Here is a 26996-nt window from a genome sequence, read left to right on the forward strand (position 1 = left end):
GTGTTTTCTTCTACTTTTGTATTCATGTATACAAATGAAGTGTGTTTTCCTTCAAGTCTAGTAGTTTGACCGATTGAATTGTATCTGGAAAATACTACTGTCTGTGCTAGCTCCTTGACATGGTGAGGGGGTTTGCTGTAGCCCATAACAGTTAAAACAGGCAATTGACAGTTTATTTCTTAGGGCTGATAACTTATCCCATGTTTACAAATGCCTTGAAACTGAAGGCAATCTTCATCAAAACACTGCCTTCTTCAGGGGGAAGGTAGACCAGAACAGATGGAGGCAAACCAAGGGACAATGCCCTAACATTTCACCTGGAGGATGCTAGTTACAGAGAAAAACATACTCTGTCAACCGTCAGCCTATTCTGTTACCAGTTAATCATTAAATGGTTACAACTTGTACACTTTTGTCTATTTAGCTAAAACATCACGTTGAAATTGTTTCTTCTTCAGAAACATAAGTTAAACAAAGGGTATCTGAATCCAAAATCTTACACATTTAAGATTTGGAGAGGAGTTTCCTTTGCTAAGAGAGTCTAAAACTATAAAGAGGGATGGGTGGCTGTTGAAATCAGACTTCTCCAAAAAAAACTAAAAACACAATTAAACAGTTATCGTCATTTTCAAGCAGCTGGTTCAGGTTCTGGAATATAACGACCCACACATCTGAAGCAAGAGTTATCTGCGATTGCCTCTGATATACATACCACTGAAAATCAGAAACAATTCAAAATTATCCTTCATTTCATCATTGCTTACAGTCAGTCATGCAGCATAGAGACAAATCCTTCGGTCCAGCCAGTCCATGCTGCCAATAATCCAAAACTAAATTAGTCCTATTTGCCTGTGCTTGGCCCATATCCCTCCAAACCTTTCCCAATCCATATGCTTATCTAAATGTCTTTTAAACATTGCAATTTACCCACATTCACCAATTTCTCTCCAAGTTCATTCCGCACATGAGCGCAAAAAAAATGCCCCTCATATTTTTTGTAAAATCTTTCTTCTCACTTTAAAAGTATGTCCCCTAGACTTGAAATCCCCACCCTAGGGAAAAATAAAACACCTGCCATTCACCTCATAGTTACCCCTCATGATTTTATAAAGGTCAATCCTCAACATCCTACACTCCAGTGGAAGTATGTCCCAGCCTATCTAGTCTTTCTTTATAACTCAAACACTCTACTCCTGGCAAATCTTTTCTACACCATCTCCAGCTTACTAATATCCTTCCTCTCACAGGGAGACGAGAACTGGACACAGCCCTCCAGAACAGGCTTCGCCGACATCCTGTACAACCTCAACACAACATTCCAACTCCTACATGCGAAGGTAAGCGGGCTAAACTTCTGCATGTTACAAAGAATAATTGTGCCAAGGTAAAGTCTATTAGACCACTCAGTTCACTTCAGGTTCTTCTCAACTCAAATAACACTTGAAAAAGAAAATACCTTCTGCTTTCTTCTAATGCTTGGCATCTTGCATATAATGGTTCTATATTTCATAAACAATCTTTGAATGCAGTAACAAAGACTGGCTTCGGAAGAGGCATCATAAATTGTTGCTAAAAACTTAAGCAAACTTAATCATACGCTGTATTCAGTTAGCTCAGTGCAGTATAAAAATACCTGTAAATCAAATAATAGTCAGCAGAGTGTGGAGCTGTATGAACACAGCAGGCCAAGCAGCATCTCAGGAGCTCCTGGGATGCTGCTTGGCCTGCTGTGTTCATCCAGCTCCACCCTTTGTTATCTTGGATTCTCCAGCATCTGCAGTTCCCTTTATCACTAGTCAGCAGGATGTTTAGAAGACAGAAGTTTGTCTGCACAGCAAAATTCTAATGGCAGTTATCACATTTGTTACACCGATTGTAGAGTATTCCCACTAATCGGTGCTGTAAAAAAGATGGAGTGCTTTACATTAAAGTCCTTCCAATTCAGTACAATGTAGATAGGAACAGAGAAGTGTTCTCATGGTCAAACTATCAGCAAACTGCAACATCGAACTGAAATTCCTTTGTTTTGTTTCTGGTCTCTTGAATATCTCAGTTTGAACACTGATTTTTGGCATCAACAAGGAATCTGACCAAATTATTCTCCCTGTCGGGGTGGAGAGTTAAAAAGTCACATTGTAAATAACAATGACAGTACCAATGAAGTAGCCTAGTCATTGAAATAAAATTCCCACGGCATTTATCAAACTCCCTCAAACAGTCAGGCTCAGTGAACTCTGTCAGTCAATTTTATGATTTTGCACTCAGGGTTTGATACAAGGAGCTAACAGAAAAAGGAATATGAACACATGGTCACATTCAATAGTTGATTGATAAGACTCATTTACAACAGCGGGGGTACTGACAGGAATCTGTTTAAGGCCTTGATTAAAAACTGAACGACTCAAACTGATATCAGGATTTGCAGTATTTATAACGCTCAAGTCCCATGGTGGTTTGTCAAAAAAAACTGACAAGGCGATGGACAATTTTACAAATGGAGAAAATACACAATAGCTTAACAAATTAAAGCTTGATTTCTTGCTCATGTCTAGCAAAAACCAAATACAGCTTCCGTGATGGCTTGGAAGACACATCTGGCCTAGACCCTTCTAGGCCCAAAACATCAGCTTTCCTGCTCCTCGGATGCTGTTTGGTCTGCTGTGCTCATCCAGCTCTACACCTTGTTATCTCCGCATTTGTTTGGACTTGTTTCTACTCTAACTACCACTGACCTGCAAAATTGACCATTTTTCAGCCACAGTCATAATGAATGGTGAAGCAGATTTGAAAGTGCAAAGTTCCTACTCTTGTTCCTAGTTTCTGTGTTTCTATCTTTCCGATGAGAAAGCAACTCATTCATGACTGTTTCCTGTTAGCTCGTCAGATCTCTATCCAAACCAATCTGTGACATTCTAGACTGTTAATTTTTATTTTCTATTACAGTTTATTTGTTGGTTCCCGTCTCCCCACAGGACATTTGACTTCCTCCCAGGGCTCCAATTAGTTTGTTAATCATGACTTACTTCACACAAACCATGTTGAATTCCTTGGATTTGCTTGAATCTCTCTGACTGCCCTGTCATAACATGTTCACCTGTGGCTCATAACATCTTCCGTATGTCAGGCATTAAGGTAAATTGCTGTTCTAACTAGTTCTGGCAAAGGGTCACCAGATCCGAAGCGTTAACTGATTTCTCTTCACAGATGCTGCCAGATCTGCTAAACTTTTCCAGCAACTTATTTTTCTTGTTGTTGAAGATAACTGGCTTGTATTTTCCTGCTTTCTAAATCATCAATTTGAATAAAGGAGTTATACTCATTACTTTCCAATCAATGCAATTTTTTTGAATCTTAGAAGCTTTGGAACATCAAAATCAACAGATCAACTGTACTACTAGCCACTTCTTTTAAAATCAGAGGATGAAATGTATGAGGACCCACACCTCACCAGCCTGCAATTTCCTCAGTACCACTCTATGACTATAACTTGTCAGTCCTAGCTGGTAATGTCAATCCAATTCGAGGATCAAATTTTAGGAAGGAAGGGAAGGCAATGCAGAGGATACAGGAGAGATGATTAGAATTGTTCCAGAGATAAGTCATGTGGGTAGACTGCAGAAATACTGAGTGACCAAAATGTGTAACTGCAGAGCTAATAGGAATGATAATTACTGACAAGATCGCAAACTAGAAATTAGTTTATACATCTCCTGGATTAATCCAGAGTATTGATGGAAGGAACAATAGAAATTGCAGATACATTGGAAATTATCCTCCATGTTATTGATTCTACAAAGATTCTTGCAGACTACAGGGCAGCAAATGTAACCCCTCAACGCTTGCAGATACTCTGGCAGTCCATGACCAAAATCCAGGACTGGGCTGTCAAATGGCAAGTGACATTCACAAGTCTAAGACAATAACCATCTCCAACTTCAAGTCCAAAAACATGCATGTTAGATGGACTGGCGATGCCAAATTGTCCAATGTGTCCAGGGATGTGTAGGTTAGTTGGATAAACCATGAGAAATGCAGGGTTACAGGGATAGGATTGGTGGGGGGGGTGTGGTGGGGGGGGGGGAAAGAATCTGGGCGGGATGTTCCTCGGATGGTCAGTGTGGACTAGTTGTGCTAAAATGGCTCGTAGTTTCCACAACGTGGGGATTCTATTTCGAAAAAAACTTGCACCTGCACCAGTTCCATGATCTCATGCCAATCTCCTGTCTTATCCCCATATTCCTACTTACTATTTCTAATAGAGATAATCATCCAATGCCCTGTTCCATGCCTCAACTGAACTTACCTCCACTGCACGTGCAAGCAGGGCATTGCGTCCCTTCAGTTTTTCCTATATGAATGGATTATTTTATCACATCTTTCTTGCTTCATTTGCCCTGGAGTTGAAATCTATCCCCACTCATTCTTTTTCCCTTTTATGAGCAGATTCTGCAATCTTTCCCATGCATTTACATCTTTTCCACAACTATTAAATACATTCCAGTGGAGGTCCAACAAACATATTGCATGAGTTCAGCATCAACTCATTTGCTTTGGACTCTATACCCCTATTTATAAAGCTGGAAATGCTTTGTTTTATCAATAGTCTTCTCCACCTGTCCTGCCACCTTAAGATCTTTGCAAATATTCACCGAGGTCCTCTGTTCCTGCATCCTCTTGAGAATTGTATTCCTCATTTTATACTGTTTTTCCATGTGAATCACCTCATGTTCCTTTGCACTGAAGAACCTCATCAGCTACATATCCACCTACTGCAAAATCCTTCTGGAGTTGCAAACTGTCTTGACTACATTTTACAACTGTTCCAAGTTTAGTGTCATTGGCAAACTCTGAAATTGTCCCTTGTACATCAAGGCCTGGATCATTCACATATATTGTGAAAAGCAAGATCCCAATACTGACACGGGGAACTCCAAATCTTCCTACAGCCTAAAAAAAGTTCCTGTTTCTTATCAGTCAGCCGATTTTGTACCCACATTGCCCACTGTCCCTTTTGAAGCATTACCTATAACTTGCCTCAAGTCTACTTAAGGCACTGTTTCAAATGCTTTCTGCAAAGTTTCGGCAGACCACACCCACAGCATTACCATTTCGAACCTGTTACCTCTTCAAAAAAATTTCACTTCAGAAATCTGTGTTGCTTCTTCTGAATCAACCTACCTGTTTCTGTACAACCACTAATTCTATCCTGAATAATTGTTTCTGGAGTACCCCCACCACTGAGGTTAAATTAAGTGGTCTGTAATTGTTGGGATTACCCTCCCCATCTTTCTCGAGCAAAGACGTAACATTTGCAATCTTTGCAGTCCACGTTCTCGGACACCTTCCTTCAGTCCAGGGGAGACTAAAAGCTGAAAGCCAGCTCCCCCAAAATTTCCACCCTCACTCGTTTCAAAATTCTTGGATGCATCTCATCCAGTCCTGGTCATGAGTACCAACATCTATCAAAAAATTTAACTTTCAGCATCCTTTTCTGTAAAGATAGATGCAAAGACTTCATTTAACACCTCATTCAACATCCTTCTCATGTTAGATCCCCTTTTTGGCTCTTTACTTCCTTTAATCATTCTCTTACTGTTTATATCTATGGAAGACATTGGGATTTCCTTCTGTAATAGTCAATCTTTTCTTACAGTTCCTCTGCTTTTCTTATTTGCTTTATGACCTCCCTCTAAACCTTTCGAATCTCTGTTCGTTCTTAATTCTATTCTGCTTTATAATGTTAATTTCTACCTCCTTCATAGCCAGGGAACTCTGTTTATTTGTCCTACCTTTTCCATTGAAAATAAATGTACCTTGACGGCTCTTTGAAGTTAGCTCAAGGTTCAGTTACTGATTTTCCCAATGCCTATTCTAAACAACCCTCCTCGGCTCTGTTCTTACTTCATTTAAGTCAGCTCCGCATCTCTGATTATTCCTAATCTGTACTGTTGCATATCCTTCCCCAACACCATCCTGAACTCTAAGATTCAATGACTGTCATCTCTTAAATGTCAACTCACTACAAGTTGAGCCACTCAGTCCATTTCATTTCCAAGTACAACAACACATCCTCCCTTGTTAGAGTGAACACACAGGTGCTGCAGGAAACTCTCGAATACAATCTAGGAACACAGCATTTCCCTGCCTCTCACATGACTAGTTTGTGTTTGGGTAACTCAAGTCCCCAGTCATTACTAATCACTGAATTTCCTGACTAGCAACATCCTGGGTTCTACTCTTGAGCAAAATCTGAACTGGATTAACCAAATTAATTCTGTGGCCACAGGAACAAATCAGGGGCCAGGAATCTTGCAGCAAAAACTCACCTCCTGATTCCCAAAGCCTGTCCACCATTTCAAGTAGTGAGCTGGGACCATGATGGAACACTCCCCACTCACCTTGATAAGAACAGATCCAACATTCAACAAGTTCGAATATTACTCATCATTTACAAGCCAACATCTTGACATTTAGGGTCTTGTGGTACAATGGTGATGACCCTATTTCTGAACGAGGATTCTGGGTTCAAGTCCCTCTTGCTCCAAAGGTGTGCAATGTAGTCTCTGGAAAGGTTGAATAGAAAATCTAGATATTATCTAGACTATTTTAGCACCTGAAGTGTGGCAAGTGGTGCAGTTGTTGTGGAATGATTGACAAAAATCCCACATTCTGACTTCAGGATGCAAGGAAAGCCATTTATGAAACAGCTGAAGACGGCTGGGCCAAAGACTATCCCATGAAATTTCTGTAGATAATTCACTCCCAAAAACAATAACCATCTTTTGTGCTCGCTATGACTCCAACCAGTCATTGAGTTTAGACAGCATGTGGCGAGCTTTCCTCAATTCCCATCAAATCCAGTTTTGCTAGGAGTCCTTAATACTCAGTCAAATGCTGTCTTGCTATTTATGGTGGTCACTCTCCTCTCAGCTCTGGAGAGCAGTTCTTTTTCCCATACATGGAGCAAGGCTGTCAGGGCATCAATAGCCAAATGATCGACCAGTGGAACCCAATGTTTTAGGCAATGACGTTAGTTTTGTTTATCATTAGGCAAGTATGAATAGTTGTACAAATTACCAGATCAATTCTTGGATTCCTTCTTTCAACGTCAGTATCAACATTTTGGTCACCACTACAGTCCATTACTCAAATCATGGTATCCTGTTGTAGATATTGCCTTTCAAATCCAGGCTCCTGGTGGATGCAAGAGATCCTATGACATGACTTCATGAACATTAGAGAAATCTCACCGGTTGTCTGACCAATGTTCATCCCATGTTCGAGGTCATGATAACAGACTGATGATTAGTGTGTTACTGTGTGTGGAACCTTGCTGTGTACAAATTTACTGTTGTGTTCCACTATTCAGTGATGACTGTAAAGGCTGTCAAACACCTTGGGACATGCCATTGTTTGAGAAAAGTGATGCAAGTACAAGTCTTAACATCCTTTTACAACAAACCACCGCTATCATGTTGATTCCGACTTCATGAATTTGTCTCAAGTACCAAAAACACTTGGTTGACATTTATTGTTAAATTTCTCATCACTCACATCTATACTTTGTATTTAAATCATCTGTTATCACAGCTTATCTGTTTTTCTCTTGCAGTTTGAGAATTAGCCAAAGAACTAAACATGTCATTGGAGAAATGAATACCTTTACTTTAAAACCTCAGTTTCATTGTGATGTTTTCATTTTAAGAACACAAAGAATTGTATCAGGAATGCTACTGAGTATTATCAGACAGTATAGGCAGGGCAAAAACCTACTTTCATTATGACAGATTCATGAATAGTTTCCATTCCATTTATTTAGAAGGAAGAAAACGTGCACATAGACTTTTATGTCCCTCTTAAACAGTAAGAAATCACAAACAACTGCATAAGAAAGCTATTGGGCATGATATAAGGCACAAACACAGCAGGGAAACAGGTTTCAGAACTGGAACGAAGTGCAGTTAACAAGTAATCACTGTGATTCTTTTAGCTATAATGCAGTAAAGTGATGTAATTGAAGTATTTCACAGTTTTATGTTACCTTTTCAACTCAAGAATCAGTAACTCTTTAGCATTGCATCTGGAACAGCACTTCATATTTGCCTTTAAAACTCAAGTCAAGTCAGGGTCTTAGCTACCTTCTTAAAATACTTTGAGGAAGTCTGCTCTGGTCCATAATAGAAAGGTAAATGCAAGTTGGTGAGTTCCAGGTGTAATTCGATTAGTCCATTATTAAGTTTTATGCAAAACATACTTTATTCTCCCACCACAGTTAAAATACAAGTTACAAACAAAAAATGGGTTCAACTTTAACTTTTCTCAAATATTTAAATAAGTTTATTACTAACTACTAATAATCAACGATTCCAATATAGCAACAGCTCATAACACACCCTTGGCAAAGGCAAATTCAGCAAAACAGATCTCACTTGCTATCTCCTTCAATACAGGTGAAAGAAAACAATCCAACACCAGAGGGAGGACTCAACTTTTTGCTGCAACTTTTTGTCTAATTTAAAAACACAGACTCAGGGAGCTCAAAGCTGCTTCAAAAGTAGTGGGTAAACAGTCATTTCAGCATCACTGGCAACACGTTGGTGCAAGAGAAACAGCACAGAATAAATCCTTCTTAAAGGCACAGTACTGTGACATTTAAATGTGTGGGGTTGTATTTGCTCAATTCGATTCGTATGTATTCAGTAGCAAGCAGAGAATTACCTGCAATGGCTTCTCTTTCCACTCTTGTGGAGTTACCTCTGGGAGTTCCAAATTATTTATTCTTGGCCTCGTGTTTCAATCATAAAAATACAAGTCCTCAGCAACATTTTCCAAAAATCTTCCGTTTTCACACATATCCTGCAAATGCATTACTCTCCCTCACTACCACCTTCTGCACACTTTATCTTTGAATTGTCTGATGTGTTCTGTGACACCCTGTACTGAATGCATAAAAATTTCTTCCACTTAAATACTGCGAAGAGCAGTGCCAATGTCTTAGATAAAATACCGCATCCTGGGAATAAATACCTCTCAACTTGACAATTCAAACATAATCCTGGTCAGTCTCCAATACTCTGGAGGAAGGGTCACTGGACCAGCAACGTTAACTCCTTCACAGATGCGGCCAGACCTGCTGAGCTTTTCCAGCAACTTTGTTTTTGTTCTAATATTGTAGCCTTTATTAACTTGAGGTTGCCCAAACCTTTTCTAACGATGTTCTAACTTGCACCAAGTTGTGTTCATCCGTTACCCTGTTTTCTGGATAAGCAACATCCCATTCTTCAAATGCTTCTGTAGTCTGCCTTTCTGCCTCTCTAGTCTCTTGTGTTCCTCCAACTGCAGCCTTTTGAGCAGTTCCAATTTTCAGAACAAGTGACGTGACTTCAGCTGCCAACACCATATAGTTTAGCAATTCCTTCAAATTTCCTTATTTCTCTTTCTTGAAGAATGCTTCTTAAAAGCTACTCTTCCATTTTACCTAAACTGCTCCTTCTTTGGCTGTCAAGTTTTGCTTAATTACAGCCCTGTGCAATACCTTGGACACTTGATGGAGTTAAAAAAGCTGGGTAAATTTAATATAAATGACACTTAATAATAAGTTATCAAACTGAGTGCCAAAACCCCGATTTAGATAATTCCATCTCATGGTAGCCATCTTTATGAATAATTCTGATTCCCACGTCAGCCAACTTTACAACTTCTTTGCAGATATATGTTCTTACCTCCTCAACATCAATAACAACTTCACTTTAACAGGTCACTTTGAAATGGGAGCAGACATGTTTTGTTTCGTTTCATCCTCCTTGAGGGGCAATTACTCTTTGTTCCCTCATTTCGGGTTTCCTGCCCCAACAGAAGATTATCCACATTAAATTCATCTGCTAGCCCAGCTCATGTTCTTAACTGACCCAAATCCTTCTGAATTCAATATTTTTTTTATTCATTCATGGAATGAGGACGTTGCTGGCTAGGCAGCATTCATTGCCCAGAGGGCAGTTAAAAGTTAACCACATTGCTGTGGGTCTGGAGTCACATGTAGGCTAGACCAGGTAAGGGTAGCAGTTGTCTTCCCTCAAGGGCATGAGTGAACCAGATGGGTTTTTCTGACAATCAGCAATGAATTCATAGTCATCATTAGATTCCTAATTCCAGATGTTTTAATGAATTCAAACTCCACCATCTGCCATAACAGGATTTGAACCCGGGTCCCCAGAATGTTATCTGGGTTTCTGGATTCACTGTCCAGCGATAATACCAATAAGCCATTGCTTCCCCTAACCTCCTGTGCAGTCATTGCTTGATCACAAAGCAGTGCCAATCTTCTGCAATTTATGTGGTTGTACGTGTAGCAAGGAATCTGTAACAATTCTGTAGTCACTACTCTCCAGATAAACTCTTGCTCGTTAATTCCACTCTTCTATTTGCAAGTTTTAATCTACTTAACAGATTTTCTGTCAATTTCATCAGCAAAAGTTGAAGTCTCAAATCCCTTCTGCATTCATATCAAAATGCTGAGCACTTCCTTCCATCAATTTAAAGTTTTCAACCTATGGATTATTTTCTTTAACCATTTTCTCCTGGTTCTTGCTGAAAAGTAAAAGCCATTTGAAGGGTATCTCAGAAAATGGCCCTACAAACACTGCACGGGGCACTCATGCCAGGGAGAGGTTAAATAACACAAGCGGTATGACTTAAGAGTTAATTTGGTACTCCAAGTACAAATAACATAGGGTGCCTCAATCTGTTTAATTCTGATGTTATGGATACCACTCCAGTTCTGGGCAACATGCTGGAAATGCTGTCAGCTGGAGGACCTTTATCACTGGATATCAGCACTTGAGCATCAACGGGGATCATTAGTGCAGCAGTGAGGCTGAGGACTGCATTGTATGGCATGTGTCAGAAGATGTTCAGAAAGCAACCGAAGAGTACATGGAGGTCCAACTAAGTAGCGCAGGAATTCCCTCCCATGCAAGGCTATCTTGCTCTCTTAACAAAATTCAGTTCTTAGTGATGCCAATAGTTTCTCTGGAGATTAAGTACATCAGGGGCCAAGTTCAGAACACAAAGTGGCTCAGCTATACTGGGGTGGGCAATTAGAACAGCAATGCAAAATTTCATTACTGAGGATAGAAGGCTAAACAGCTTGAGGTCATTGGCAGAGGGGGTTTAGATCTGATGGGCTGAGTTGAGAGAACCAGCAAATAAATACGTAACCAGGTCCTCAAATGGATGATTCCTGCTACTGAGTCCAGAAATAGCAGGATAACTCAGATAATGCAGGATGGAGGGAGGGTGCAAGAGGGAAGCCTTTTAACTCCTGAAGCATCAACACTGATTCTGGGGTAGAAGAGAACGGACAAATCTGATTGTTAATACCTCAACAGGGCCAGAACCAATTCTGTTCTGAGAGCATATCCTTTAATGCACAGAGTCCAGTAAATAAGGCAGAATGATTGTATTGAAAGCACAAGATGACAATTTGGACTTTTTAAATGGAGAATTTTAAAAACGGCTTAAAAGGGGCCTCAGGTCAATCTTTCCAGTTACACCCATTTCAAACAGGATGGCGAGGATAAACCAAGGAAGCTCTCAACATTGGTTAAAGAAGCAATCGTAGTTCTGAGGAGGATGACATACTGCAAAGATCAGCTGAGAAATGTGGATTGAACAGAGGACATGGGGCAATGACACTGCTGTTTCTGACCCAAGTTCATTGCTCTCAAAATGTACACCTAACCCCATCATGCAATGCCCACTACTGTCTTGGGGTTCTTTTATTCCAAGGTCATATATTGAACCTGCTTCATTACACGTGACCAGATCTAAAACTGCCTGATCCATGGTTAGATTCATACCATGTTCCAGGAATCTATCCTGAATGCACTATGAATTCTTCCTACTGACTATCTCTGCCAATTTGATTTTCCAATTTTATATAAAGATTAAATCACCCGTTAATATACTGCCTTTTTCACATGTTTTATTCTGTCCTCCCAAATGTCTACTGTCTAGGGGCCAGACTACTTCGGCAGTGTCTTCTTCCCCTTCTTAATTCTTAGCTTCACCCATACGGTTTCTACATCATCTAATCAAAGGTTATTTCTCACCTACGTACAAATTCCATTTTGTACTAGCATGGCCATTCCACCATCCTTTCTTCTCGCCCTTCTTTTCGAGAGGACATATGCCCCTGAAGGTTCAGTTCCCAGCTTTGATTGCCTTGTAAACGTAGCTCCGTAACAGCCGTAAGGCCACACTCATTAACCTCAATTTCAACTGTAATTGAGCTATTATGCTCTGAACACTACAAACATTCATCTGAAGACCCATCCACTTTGCCCTTTGATCTTGTTTGTTCTCCCTTTGTTCCAATCTGTTACTTTTATGCTTGTATACACCATCCCTTCCTGTCCGACTCTGGGTATAACTATCAGAACACATGCCTTGCCATGTCACCATATCATTTTGGTTTGCAAGCCCACATTTTTCTCATCTCAAATGCCCACTCATTTTAAAGCCCTAGTTATTCTATTCAATTTGTCAGCTACACTGTTCCCAAAATGGTTCAAGTGAACCTTCTGATGGATACAGCTCCTTGGCACCCCAATATTGCTGTCAGTGCTTTATGAACTGAAAGCAATTTCTCCTACACCAATGATTAAGGCATGTACTCAACCCTATTGTTTACCCTATGCAATTTGCACGCAGCTCAGTAGTAAACTAATAAGAGCATACCATAAGCAGCAGAATTAAGCCATTCTCCTGCTTTCTTCATATAACCTTGAATCCTCCCACTAATCAAGAACCAATCTGTGTTAAATATATGCAATGATTTGGCCTCCACAGGCTTCCAACTCTATAATTAGTTCTCACTAACAACTTAATTTCTTGACAACAACCCACCGCCATCCAGCTGCCTGTCCTTTGATGGGAACGTAGTCTTGGACAGCCAGATCTCCTGATGCCAATAACATTGTCTCCTCCAATTTAAATCTGTGCTACAAGTTCAGTTACCTTGTTTCATACGTTATGTGCATTTATATATGTTACCCTTAATCTTGTGATGAAAAGGTCACCTGGGGTTTGATCAAAGTAGATTCACCTGGTAGTTGATCAACTAGCTGAGGCAGATAATTGAGGGTGGGCACAGAAATGGGATAAGCAGACAAGGAAAGTATTTTAAAAAAGGGCTTGATATCCAAAATGAGGATCAAATAGTGAGGGCCATGGATTGGCAGTGGGGTGTATGCAAGTGGAGAACTAGAAGATGCAATTGCAATCTTAATTCAGCAGAAAGATCATGTCAAGATGGTTCTCTAGCAGCCATTCCAATAGGATCTTACCACAAGAGAAAAAGCTACCCTGAGACATAGCAACAATGTAGCATTGGGTAATGGACAGCATCCTTGGACGACGGATCAAAATACAACTCCCATAAACTAAAGTGTTTGTGACTACTAGTCAAATGGACGATCCAGTGATAAAACAGACTAAACTACAAGTAACAGATCAGAAAAAAATTCAGAGAATATTCAGAAGTTGATGATCGAGGTTAATGTGCTTTGTCATAGAGGTGAATGGATATGGAAAAGGGTCTACCAAATAAGATGAATAAGAGTTAGGCAAGATTGTTAGCTCGTTTTGAGCAATGTTTGTGGGGAGAAACAGATGGAGGTAGACTCTCTGATTGCTGGGAAGGTAATTCTCAAAATCTTTATCGCCAGTTCAATAACGTTCTGTTAGCAAGCAGAACTATAAATCAAAGCAGTGTTCCACCAAGGTAACATGCTCTCATTACAGAAGTACTCTCACAGCCCCCAAAAGGAAATGCCAGGATTCAAAGCAAAGACTTGAGAAAAACCCAAAAGCATGAATAGGTGAAGTGACGTTTCCTGGGTATGCTATTTTCTTTGCTAAGGGCAGTTCAGTTCTTTTAAGCGTATTCAGAACTCAAGGTGAACTCAACATTCTCTTTATGATGCATCTTTCTATGACATGTTGACAATTTTTGTGGGGATGACGGGGACCAATGACTTTGATTGAAAGACTAGTTGAATGAGCAAGTAATTCAAGATTAGCAAATAAACATCTGGAGGATTCAAGTATGTGGGTTTGGAAAGTGAACAATGATTCAATTCTAAACGTATACCAAGAGTCATTCATGAAAAGCTCAAATCCAATTGCAGTTATTCACACCAGATCTAGGTATAAAGATGAGGCTTCAGTCAAGGATGAGAGAGAACTGCTGAAGAGTCTCGTTGGTCAACTTAACTGGTTATGGCCAGTGCTGCAACTTAGTCTGGCCAGAAAAAATATCGAAACAGATAACATTGAGGGCACAGCTTTTTTTTTCACAAATGAAAATAGGTAAAATATATGAAAAAGTTCCCAGCTTTTGGCAATCTCATTAATATGATGAAAATCACGTTTAGTGATGCCTTGGATGTAAATCTTTGCGACGGATTCTCCAGTGGTGGCAAATTGGTGATATTTATCAAGGGAGAACAGGGAAAAATTAACCCTTCGTATGGGAGATGAAGTATATAAGACTGGACAAAAGTACATTAGTTGCCGGAGCTCTGGCTCTTAATTCATGTCAAGACAGGTCTACCTTTCAAGAACACACACTCATGCACGGTTTTCAATTGCAGCTTTTTGAATGAAGTTTGTTGGACTTAATTCTTTCAATCATCCACAACACAGGGTGTTGATCAATGCCTCTATAGGTCAGCTGTCAGAACCAACATCACTTTCATACATCATTCAAATAATATGTTTGACATGATTTCCATGACAGACTCAAGCTGCTGAGGAGAAAATAAAAACATTCAGCTGCAAGCAAAATATTTAACAAGTGTTTGGTAACTAACAAACAGAAAAAAAAATGTTCCCCCAAGAGTCAACAAAATAAGTTCAGATTATGCAACTTTAAATTTTTTCATGTATCCATGGCCAGCAAAACAAAGAATTGCATAATCTCTTAAAACATTTTCCAATTTTTTTTTGCACCACCATAAAGAATCGTGACGACTATGGAATCAGTTTGGAACAAATAAACTGAGGATACTGCAAAGCATCTGTAATCAGGAAACTACAAATCTGGAGGATGCAGTATTACTCCAGAGTTTCGGAATAATCACTATCACAACACTTAAATTAACGTCTGATAAAAAAGCAATGGGGTTGTGGACAGTGACGAAGGATGCTGTAGGTTACAGGGAGACATAGATAAACTGCAGAGCTGGGCTGAGAGGTGGCAAATGGAGTTTAATGCAGACAAGTGTGAGGTGATGCACTTTAGTCGGGGTAACCGGAAGGCAAAGTACTGGGCTAATGGTAAGATTCTTAGTAGTGTAGATGAGCAGAGAGATCTCGGTGTCCACGTACACAGATCCTTAAAAGTTGCCACCTAGGGTGACAGGGCTGTTAAGAAGGCATACAGTGTTCTAGATTTTATTAATAGAGGGATCGAGTTCTGGAACCAAGAGGTTATGGTGAAGCTGTACAAAACTCTGGTGCGCCGCATTTGGAGTATTGTGTACAGTTCTGATCACCGCATTTTAAGAAGGATGTGGAAGCTTTGGAAAGGGTGCAGAGGAGATTTGCTAGGATGTTGCCTGGTACGGAGGGAATGTCTTATGAGGAAAGGCTGAGGGACTGGAGGCTGTTTTCATTAGAGAGGAGACGGTTGAGAGGTGGCTTAATTGAAACCTATAAAACAATCAGAGGGTTAGATAGGGTGGATAGGGAGAGCCTTTTCCTAGGATGGTGACGGCGAGCACGAGGGGGCATAGCTTTAAATTGAGGGGTGAAAGATATAGGACAGATGTCAGAGGTAGTTTCTTTACTCAGAGAGTAGTAAGGGAATGGAACGTTTTGCCTGCAACGGTAGTAGATTCGCCAACTTTAGGTACACTTAAGTCGTCATTGGATAATGTTTTATGGACGTACATGGAATAGTGTAGGTTAGATGGGCTTGAGATCGGTATGACAGGTCGGCACAACATCGAGGGCCGAAGGGCCTGTACTGTGCTGTAATGTTCTATGTTCAATTATGGGACATTGAGGACATTTTATAATACCAGCAATATCATAAAAAAGTGACAGAGTTCCAGAAATAAGACAGAGTTATGACAGATGATTTGCAACATTTCAATTCATTTTCTTCATTTTATGCTAAGACATCACAAGTAACGCAGATCACCGTTACAATTTTGGTACAGGTGTTTCAGCAGCAGCTGAACACAGCTCTCAGGCAGTAGTCGTCAACAGCATGCAAGGTGAAAGATATTTGCAATTGATTTCTGCATAAAGCATACTTTATTTGTAGAAGTTTTGAAAAGTGATAAAAACAAAAATGTATCGCATTCAAGTAATTCTGCAGGTGCGGCAACATCAGTAGACAGAAAGCAGCCGTCACTTTTCGGGTCCAGTTACCCTTCTTCAGAATTCATTGTACCTAGGAAAAGGTTGTTATATATATTGAAGATGGGATGGAGAAGGTGAAGAGTAAATGACGGTGAGGGGAGGAGGGAGGAAGACCAAAGGTGCAGCCATGGGTATCTGCATGGTCTCCAGTTTTGGCTGCCACTGTGGGCTATGGACAACATTCTCTGTTGTAGTCATACTCAGCTCCTTCCTTAGAATTCTGTGTCCAGGAAATCAATAACATCATTACTGCTGTTTCCCCCTCTCATCCAGAATTGGAAAAACATCTCAATTTCACTTAAAATTTCCACCCTGCTCTCACCTTCACCTGATCCACCTCTGACGTCTCCCTTCCCTTCCTTGACATCTGTTGCCATTTCTGCAGATAGGGCGGCCACCTCCATCCATGACAAACCCACTAACTCAAAGTTATCCGGAATGTATATCCTCATACCCGCTTCTTAGAAAGATTTCATTCTGTTGACTCGGTTTCTCTGTCTTCATCAGTCTGTTCTGGCTTTTCCCATAAAGGGTCTCCAAGAAGTCCACCTTTTCACCTCAATCAAGAAATCTCCATTACTGTGGTCGGCCTGCAGTTGTGTTCAATCCATTTCCACACTTCTGCCATCAACCCTTCTCTTGTCTTCCACAACACCAATAGGGTTGACCTGTCCTCATTACCAGCAGCCACATGCAACAGGTCATGAATTGCCATTTCTGCAATTACCAGCTACATATTCCCCTTGTCAGCCTTCCACAGGCACTGTTCCTTTCAGGACATTTTGGTCCACTCTTGCTTCAAGTGCAATGCTTCTTCACACCCCATGCACCTATCTATGCAATTGCAGAAGTGTAACACTCACCCTGGAACCTGGAAGGACAGCAACTCATTTTCTGCTTGTGGGGCATCCAGCCCTCTGGACTCAAAACTGAATTGAATAATTATAGGGCGTGAGCACCTTCATCCAAATCCTTCCCTCAACTGCCACACACCAGGCAGTGTCATCCTCTGGGCTGCTACCCAAAGTTTGCTACTTATGGTTCCCATTGACAGCTAATGAATTGCCCAGGCTAACCATTACCCATTTCTTTGTTCTCTGTCTCGGGCTCATCTCAACTTATCACTCGCTAGTCCTCCCTCCTTGAACACCATCTTCAGCAAATACCCCAATCTGACAATTTGTCACTGCTAAACATCACAATATTTCTAGATATTCCCACAAGGAAAATATTCTTTCTGCATCCATCTGATCAAAGCTCTCAGGATCTTCTTTGCTGAAATTAAGCCATCTCTCTGAACCCCAAATGAAATCGGTCGAGTCTGTCTAGTCCACACTCAAAGCAATCTGCTCATTTCAGGTGGTAGTTTCGTCAACCTGCTCTGAGCAGCTTCCAATGAATTAACCTTTTTCCTTAAACGTGGTGGCCAGTACTTTACATGCTTCTCCACAAACAGTCTCACCAATGGACTCAGTAAAACAGAGTTAATGTCCGGAGTCCAGTATGTGCTTTCTTCATAAGTTCTGTGTTCTAAAGAGTCATGCTGGATTTCAAGTGCTAACTCTGATTTTTACCTTTCTATAGATACTGCCAAGAGTTTTTCCAGCATTGTGTTTGTTTCAAATGGCTGACATCCGCAGCATATTGTTTCCATTTATTCCAACACTATGGCTAGCTAACAGGAAGCAATCTTCTCTCCATGCCGATATATTATCCGTAACATCAGGTTTTTAATTTCTGCAAGGAGCATTTGATGAAGCACATTATCAAATGCCTTCTGGAATTTGAAATGTAACAAAACATCCCTATTACAGAGGTGGTGGTGCTGGATGTTTTAAAACGCACAAAAGTGCATAAATCCTGACAACCTTATCAAGTGTACCCTAGAACTCTGTAGGAAGCCTAGGAATTGATTGGTGGGCCACTTGCCGAGATATTTGTATCATCAACAGCAATTACTGAAGTACCAGAAGACTGGAGGTTTGCTAACGCGGTGCCAATATTTAAGAACGATGGTAATGAAAAGTCAGAGAACTCCAGACAAGTGAGACTGACATCAGTGATGGGCAAATTGTTGGAAGGAATTCTGAAGGACAGGGTTGACATGCATTTGGCAAGGCAAGGACTGATTAGGAATAGTCAACATGGCTTTGTGCAAAAGAAATAGTGTCTCACTAACTTGATTGAGTGTTTTTGAAGAAGTAACTGAGCAGACTGCTGAGGAGGCAGAGCAATGAATGTGATTGATATGGGCTTCAGATAGGTGTTGGATAAGGTTCTGCATGGCAGACTGGTTAGTAAAGTTAGATCACATGGTATACAGGAGAACGAGCCATTTGGACACAGAACTGGTTAGAAGGTAGGAAACAGAGGTCGGTGTTGGAGTACTGATTTTCACACTGGAGGCCTGTGACCAGCAAGGATCGGTGCTGGGTCCACCATTTATATAAATGATTTGGATGTGAACTTCCCAGGTATGTTACCAATGTAGACGAAACCAAAATTGGACGTGTCGTGGACAATGAAGGAGGTTACCTCAGAGTACAACGGGATTTGATCAGATGGAGCCAATGGGCTTCGGAGTGGCAGATGGAGTTTCATTTAGATAAATGTGAGGTGCTGCATTTTGCAAAGGCAAATCAGGGCAGGATTTATACACTTAATGGTCAGGTCCTGGGGAGTGTGTATGAATATGAATAGGAGGGTTAAAAGGATTCTGGGCCAAATAGGACTAGATTAATTTTAGATATCTGCGACGCAGAGCTCCACACTTAACTAGATTATTGCATCTCTGGCAAGATCCAGAAAGTTTGAGATGTGCTGGAAGTTCCTTTCTAAGCCGCACATAATCTGATTTCAAACTTAATTGCCGAGTAATATTGGTTCATATGTGGTGAAATAGTGATATTTGGTGTATATTGTCCCTCTATACTGCAGTCCTTTAATCCACTGTTGCTGGCTGAGGTCAAAGACACTGCAGCATATTGTTTACATACCAATTACTGAGGATGTAACATGTTTCCCAGTCCAATGCCTATACCTGTTAATTTACTTGTAACTTTTAAAGTGGAATTGAAATGATGTTCAGAGCTATTGATTCACATTTGAGCTGAACTAAATGATTCAACTTTCAAAAAGTGCAGAATTAGCTTTTATATTGATAAACAAGCATTTTTAATCTGTGCATAAGATGGAAGAGCACAGCAGTGCAGTAAATTAGAGTACTTGGCCACGAAAAAAATATATGCCCAAATTTGACACCGTAAAAACAACATATTACTGTTCTGCCGAACTATGATGGAGATTTTATATTAGTTAGTAAGAGGGCAAAAATTTTGAAGTTGGTCTTAAAAGAAGTAGCTCGTTAAATAATTGATGCATTTGTCTTAATTTAATAAAAAATATTAGTTTTGGGGAGCGTTCCTTTAGATTGGAAAATGGCCAATATACCTCCTTTATTGAAAAAAAGACAGAGGTGGAAAGTAGCAAACTACTGCCCAGTTAGCTTTATATCTGTAATAAGGATAATGTTAGAAATCTACTATGCCCACGGTTATAACAGGACACTAATAGGGCTGGTATCCTTAATACAATTGCCTAATAATTTCAGTTCTGAAATTTTCAATTTTCCTAGCTTTTGCAAGAATTTCATTCATGCGCACAAAGCATGATTTCCAACATCACCTCAAATCAATGAGTTCAAATTTAATTTTTTGGATTTCCTGCACCATAGGTTTTCTCTGTCCATCCCGGTGCTATCACCTCAAATTCCTGGAGTTGTTCAAAGGCGTGCATGTCGAATCCCTATAACCCATTCTAATTTATCCTTAACTGTAAAGTTAAGACCACTTTGACCAAGCTGTGGGCTGACTGACAAATGGCATTTTGGGCTTTTGGTAGTTATAGAGTCAAATGGCATGGAAACAGACCCTTTGGACCAACTTGTACATGCTGATGAGGTCTCCCAAAATAACTAGTCCAATACGCCTGCATTTGGTTCATATTCCTCTAAACCTTTACTATTCTCTAACCCATGCAAATATCTTTTAAATGTTCTAACTTTAAGTGCATCTACCACTTCCTCTGGCAAATTATTTTATACACACAGCGCCCTGTGTGGAAAAAGTTGCCCCTCAAAATATTTTTCTCTTCTCACCTTAAACCTATGCCCTCTAGTTTTGAGCTCCCTAACACCAGGAAACTGACCTTTGCCACTCACTTCATCTGTGCCCCTCATAAATTCACAAACCTCTGTCAGGTCACTCCTCAACCTCCATACCGCCAGACAAAAAAGTCGCAGCTTACCTGGTAACTCCAGACTCTTCTGATAACTCAAACCTCCCATTCCTGGCAACATCCTGGTCAATCTTTTCAGATCCCTTTCAAGTTTAACAAAGTCTTTCATGTAGCAGGGGGTGAGAACTATACCCAGTACTCCAGAAGTGGCATAACCAATGTTCTGAACAGCTGAAACATGGCATTCCAAGTCCTACACACAACGTTCTGACCAATGAAGGCAAGCATGCGAAATGTCATCTTCACCCACCCTGTGATGCCATCTTCAAGGAACTATGAATCTGAAGGCCTGGGTCTCTCTTCTTCAACACATTACCTTCAACAACGTGTGTGCCACCATAGCTGTAGTGAACCAAAGACACGATGGTGGAAATACAAATTGAACTTCAAAGGAGGAATTTATGCAGAATTAGGAAGATGACTTGGAGGAAGTCTTTGAACAAGAGATATAGCAACTTGGAATTATGTAATGAACAGGTTGGGCATTCAAACTCAAAAGTCAAAATAGCACAGTATAAACAGAAAAAGTAGGAACTGCCGATGCTGGAGAATCAGAAATAACATGGTGTAGACCAGGATGAACACAGCAGGCCAAGCAGCATCAGAGGAGCAGGAAAGCTGGTGCTTCAGGTCAAGACCCTTTTCTGTCCCTCCAGTGTAGAGCTGGATGAACACAGCAGGCCAAGCAGCAACGGAGGAACAGGAAAGCTGGCGTTTTGGTTCGAGACCCTTCTTCAGAAAAGGGTCTCCACCCGAAACACCAGCTTTCCTGCTCCTCCAATGCTGCTTGGCCTGCTGTGTTCATCCAGCTCTACATCGTGTTTTCACAGTACAAACAGAGATGCGCAGGTGCAGGAAGGTGTGGATGCCAGGGTGCTATGTTTTAGGGAGTAAAAATTAAGCAAAGAAATCTGAAACCAATTTGTAAGGTAATCAAAGTTGGCGATGGCTGATAAAGGGAGAAACAATTGGTATGCATTATGTCAACTGTAGAAAGCAAACAGAATGTTAGATTAATTAAATTAGAAAATAATAAACTCATTAATGCACATCAATTGGAGTGAATGAGGAGTGGAAATAAACAGACAAAATAAACAAGATCTGCAGGCATTACCGACGGCTAGAACTGGATATGGAGATTTTGTGGAAAAAAAAGTGAATTTAGTCTGGTCACTGATTTTAATCTCATTGTCATCCACAAATTGACATGAAAGCAGGATTGGAATTACTTGAATCCAGATTTAGTCAGGTAGCACTATTGTACTGGACACCTTCAAATCATGAATTAACAGAAGTTTGTTCACGAGGATATCATAACAATCCAAACATTGCACATTTTGAGATATCCATCAGCTTTTCCAGGGAATTATCTTCTCCAATACTGCCCTTTATTCAATGTCACGATTCATCATCCAACTGAAAATACTTGTAAGCTGAGCAGCATTTTGATTTCCTTCTGCTTTACTCGCTTACACAATATCTTGATATTTTGCAGATTCATCCTCTGTTTCTTTCCTTGTCTCTCAAATGCAACCAACAATTTTTAACCAATTTTTATCCCTCTTTACCTCTTATTATTCCTTCTACGTTTAAACACTACAAAGTCCTTTTGACACAATGATGCAACAATGCACAAAATTGATTGTAGTTTCAACATTTTAATCAGACTTAATATCATCTTTAGCAATGCAGGAAGACAATACCTTTTGTTTGGACTGGAGGAGGTGGACAAGTTCCAGTAGACGGCGGCCCTGCAGATGACGCCTGGGGTTTTTCAGCTGGCGAAGAAGCATCCCGCATACGGCTGATAACACTGTCAGACAGCTATTCAGACAAAGTAGTGGAAATCTGTTTATATCAATTTCGAGGACCTCTATTATCTCAAATGTTCAATATTAGCAAAGTATTTTGAAGTGTTATGTTTTTACAGCATTAACCATACTTCTTCAGAAAACTTAAGCTGTGCGCTGTTCCCTGTTCCCAGAGACTTCATATTAAAGTTAACTTCTGTTGCAGAAATCTCATTTCGTACCACAGACATGATCTGTGAAGTGTGGAGATATTTTTCATATCTCCACACTTGAGTCTTCTGAATACCAAATTTTACAGCAAATTTATGTTTTCAACATGTGATACATATCTCGATTCGAGAGGCCGGTTTTATCGCCTTTGAATTTTCCACTTAGTCTCCCTTGCAGAGATATAGAATGTCACATTTCACTGATACCTACATGATATCAAGTTACTCATGCTAACTTGCCTTGCACACTTATCCACCAACTGAAATCGAGTGAACAATCAGGAGAGGTAATTTCAGATTAACTCTCAAATTCCGAAGGAAATACACAAACTTTGTCATGTGGCTTGTAAAAGTGAGGAAAAATTAACAAGCAAATTACTAAATCTCTTCCCACCCATCATGAAAACTGATTTAAAACTTAAAGTCTTGTACAGCATATTGGTACTTCCAAGACAGCTTTTAATGAAGATTACTTTAAGATCACATGTATACAAGTTATGTTTTAAAATTGAAGTTAGCTTCAAAAATCAAATATGGAGGTTGGGCAATTCACAAATTGCACTCAGAGTAAATTCACATATGCATGATGCTTTTTGCAGCCAGGATGCTGTTTATACGAGGTCCATGAGGAGTTGCTTTGAAGTCGTTAATCAAGTCCAACTTGAACAATCTGATACCAGCTTTCATGAAAAATTTAAAAGGCATCACTCAAACATGGCGGTCATTGGTTTTCAATCTCATTATGACACACACTGGAACAGTGCACCATTAATCTCAACCCAGTATTCCATGAGCCACGAGAAATTAACATACTTTGTCTAATTATGAAGATGACCATGTAACATGAAACAAGATTTATTAATTAAATATCTTAATCAACTGTTCTTGATTGAAAACATTAACTTGTTCAATAAAAAGCAATACATGGCTAACACACAATCAATCAAATCTAAGGATAAATGCTTTTCAATCCAAATATCCTTGAAATGAACATATGCTGTTCAGGAAGGGCAAGACAAAAAATCCTCAGCAAAGCCTGACTTTCTGAAAGCCAAACCTTTAGCCAATGAATTCACCTTGAAAGTAAAACGATAAAGTTTAAAACATTCTGGAATCCACGGCTCTGACATTCTGGCAACTGTGATCAAATTATCAAGTATACACAGTTGTCTCTGAAATTTTGCAGATAGAGCTGGCTTAGAAAATGCAATTTTTAGGTGCTTCTTTACTCACGCTTTCAAAGGAGCAAATAATTTTAACCTGAACTCAACAGGAAGATGTTTTTTCAGACATGAGATAGATCAGCTGGGTAGCTTGTTCTTGGCAAACTTTTCTCCAAGCATCTTGTTCTGAGCAGGTGTTCCTCCAACTGAAGCAGATACAACAAGGATCTTTCCAAGCCAGTAAGTGATCAAGACAGCCCCTCCAGAGGTTCACAACAAAGCAAGCAGACAGCAGTCATAATTTTCAAGAAGACTGGTTTAAAAAATCTCCCAGATCAAGTCAATTTTCAACGACTTCCTCCAGGTATTTCCACAAAGCAATTTCATCAAATCCTTCAAAACCTAATTTTCCAAGTGATTCTGAATATCATTGCAAAAACCTGAATCAGAGGACCCTTCAATCGTGCTACTCTGATACTCTCAATTTTATAGCTTAGGTTTATGAAGAAGACAGCATATTACACTGTACACAAACAGAACACATGAGCCATTCGGATTCTTTCAGAGTCATAGAATTCTACAGCACAGAGACAGGGCCTTGAATCTCAACTGATCCACGTTGACCAAAATGACCATCTATTTCCGTGCATTTGGCAATACCCTTTTAAACCTTTCTTATCCATGTATTTTTCCAAATGTCTTTTAAATGTAGTTCATCTACCCGCCTCAACCACTTCCACTGGTAGCTCATTCCGTACGCGTACCATGCTCTGTGTAAAAAGGTGCCCCTTAGGTTTCCATAAAATTCTTGCCCTCTTACCTTAAACTCATGCACTCTAGTCATTTGTTACCCTTCAGTCCTCAGAGACCTCACCTGTGGCTAACGGTAATGCAAATATGTCAGCCAGGGCTCCCAGAATTTCTTCTCTAGCCTCTTGCAGGGTTCTTGGATACAGGAGATTCATCCACCTTCATACATTCTAACACTTCCAACACCTCCCTGACTGTGATATGGATTATCCAAAACATCTCGCCACTAACGTGCCCGAGTTGCCAAGTCTTCATGTCTCTCTCCATGGTAAACAGAGAAGAAACAGTCATTGAAGACTTCACCTATCCCCTGCAGTTCCACACATGCATGTCCACTTTGGTTCTTGAGGGTTCTGTTCTCTCTATAGTTATTCTTTTTTCTTTTATATACTTAAAAGAATTTCTTAGCATTCACGCTAATCTTCTCAACCAAAGCTATCTTGTGTCCCCCTTTTCACCCTCTTGATTTCCTCCTTCAGTAAACTCGTGTATCCTCTATATACCTCCGGGAGTACCCTTAATCCCAGTTGCCTGTCCTGATTTATGCCTCCTTTTTTTCTGGTCAAAGCCTCAATATCTCTTGTTATGCAAGGTTCCCTACTTCTGCCAACCTTGCCCTTCACCTTCACAGGGACATATAGAGCTTGAACTCTAGCTATCACACTCTTAAAGGCGTCCCATTTGTCAGAAGACCTTTTGACTGCAAACAAACTGCTCCAAACAAGCCCTGCAAGCTACTGTCTAATTACATCAAAATTCATCTTGCCTTAATTTAGAACTTGAACCAGGGACCGGTTTTGTCCTTCTCCATAACTTTTTTGAAATTAATAGAACTATGGTTGCTGGTCCCAAGGTGCTCCACCACTGCCATCCCCTTCACCTGTCCTGCCCTATTTCGCAGTAGTAGGCTGAGTTTTGCTCCTTTCCAAATAGGACCCTCTATATACTGCTCGAGGAAATTTTCCTGAACACATTTAATAAATTCCACCCCATTTAGGCCTTTAACACTATGGCATTTCCAATCAATGTTAAGAAAATTAAAACCCCGACTATGACAACCCTATTTCTTCTCTAAGTCTCCGCCATCTCCTTGCATACCGTTCCTCTAATTCCTGTTGACTATTTGGGGGCCGACAGTACAACCCCAAAAACATCACCATCTCCTTCTTACTTCTGAATTCCACCCAACAAGCCTCACTAGAGGACCCATCAGTTATTTCATCTGAGTAATGCTGTGATACTGCCCTCAAATCAAAACCTAAACTTCCCTTCCCTCTTTGCTCCACCTACAGCACTTCCATTCATCCGTCATTAAGCTGCCAGTCCTGTCCTTCCTTTAGCCATGTTTCTGTAATGGCAATAATATCCCAGCCCAAAGTACCTATTCACGCCCTTAAAGACCTGCCTTACCTGTCAGCCCTCTTGCATTGAAATAGATGTAATATAATCCAGCAGGCTTGCCTTTCTCCCTGTCGTGTTCCTGCTACTGAGGACCTCACACCCCTGCCAATCTCGTTTAAACCCTTCTTTGTAGCATTCGCAAATCTGCCTGCCAGGATACCGGTACCCCTACAGTTCAGATGCAACTCGTCCCTCTTCAACAGGTTACCTCTGCCTCAGAAAAGATCCTAATAATCCATGAATCTGCATCCCTTCCCGCTGCACCATTTCTTTATCCATGCATTCATCTGTCATATTCTACTGTGTTTACCCTCATGAGCACGCGGCACTGGAATTAAATCTGAAGATCATCACTGTTGAGGTTGTGGTTTTTAAACATTTTCCTCGCCCTCTGTAATCACTCCACTATACCTCCTTGATACACCAGTAGCCACGGCAGGGTTGTAGTCCACGGCAATCTCTGCAGGACATGTCAGATCATTGACGTGGATACTACCATCACACATGGGAACACCACCCATCACGAACATGGTAGATACTCTCGTGACTCAGTCAATGCTGTCTACCTCATATGCTGCAGGCAAGGATGCCCCGAGGTATGGTACATTGGCAAAACCAAGCAGACGCTCCGACGACGGATGAATGGACAATGCACAACAACTGCCAGACAGCAATGTTCCCTCCAAGTCAGGGAACACTTCAGCCTCTGATCTTCGGGTAAGCATCCTCCATGATAACCTTCCAGGTACACAACAATGCAGAAATCGGCAAGCAGAAACCAATAGCCAAATTGCATACTTATGACCTTGGGTTCATGTCATACTACATTTGACCCCACCACACTGATTAGTATCTGTAAGATCTTCTATCCTATT

General features: G+C 40.4%; 1 protein-coding gene across 1 annotated transcript in view; it reads right to left on the bottom strand.

Annotated features, from left to right (window-relative positions):
• chchd3a (coiled-coil-helix-coiled-coil-helix domain containing 3a) overlaps positions 1-26996 on the bottom strand; it is a 233219-nt gene that overhangs the window by 197911 nt on the left and 8312 nt on the right. The window contains exon 2 of the mRNA XM_048553803.2: positions 22431-22551. Coding sequence (XP_048409760.1) covers positions 22431-22551 — 121 coding nt within the window. The remainder of the gene's footprint in view (positions 1-22430; positions 22552-26996) is intronic.

Source organism: Stegostoma tigrinum, chromosome 25, assembly GCF_030684315.1.
Source record: "Stegostoma tigrinum isolate sSteTig4 chromosome 25, sSteTig4.hap1, whole genome shotgun sequence".
Taxonomy (NCBI): domain Eukaryota; kingdom Metazoa; phylum Chordata; class Chondrichthyes; order Orectolobiformes; family Stegostomatidae; genus Stegostoma; species Stegostoma tigrinum.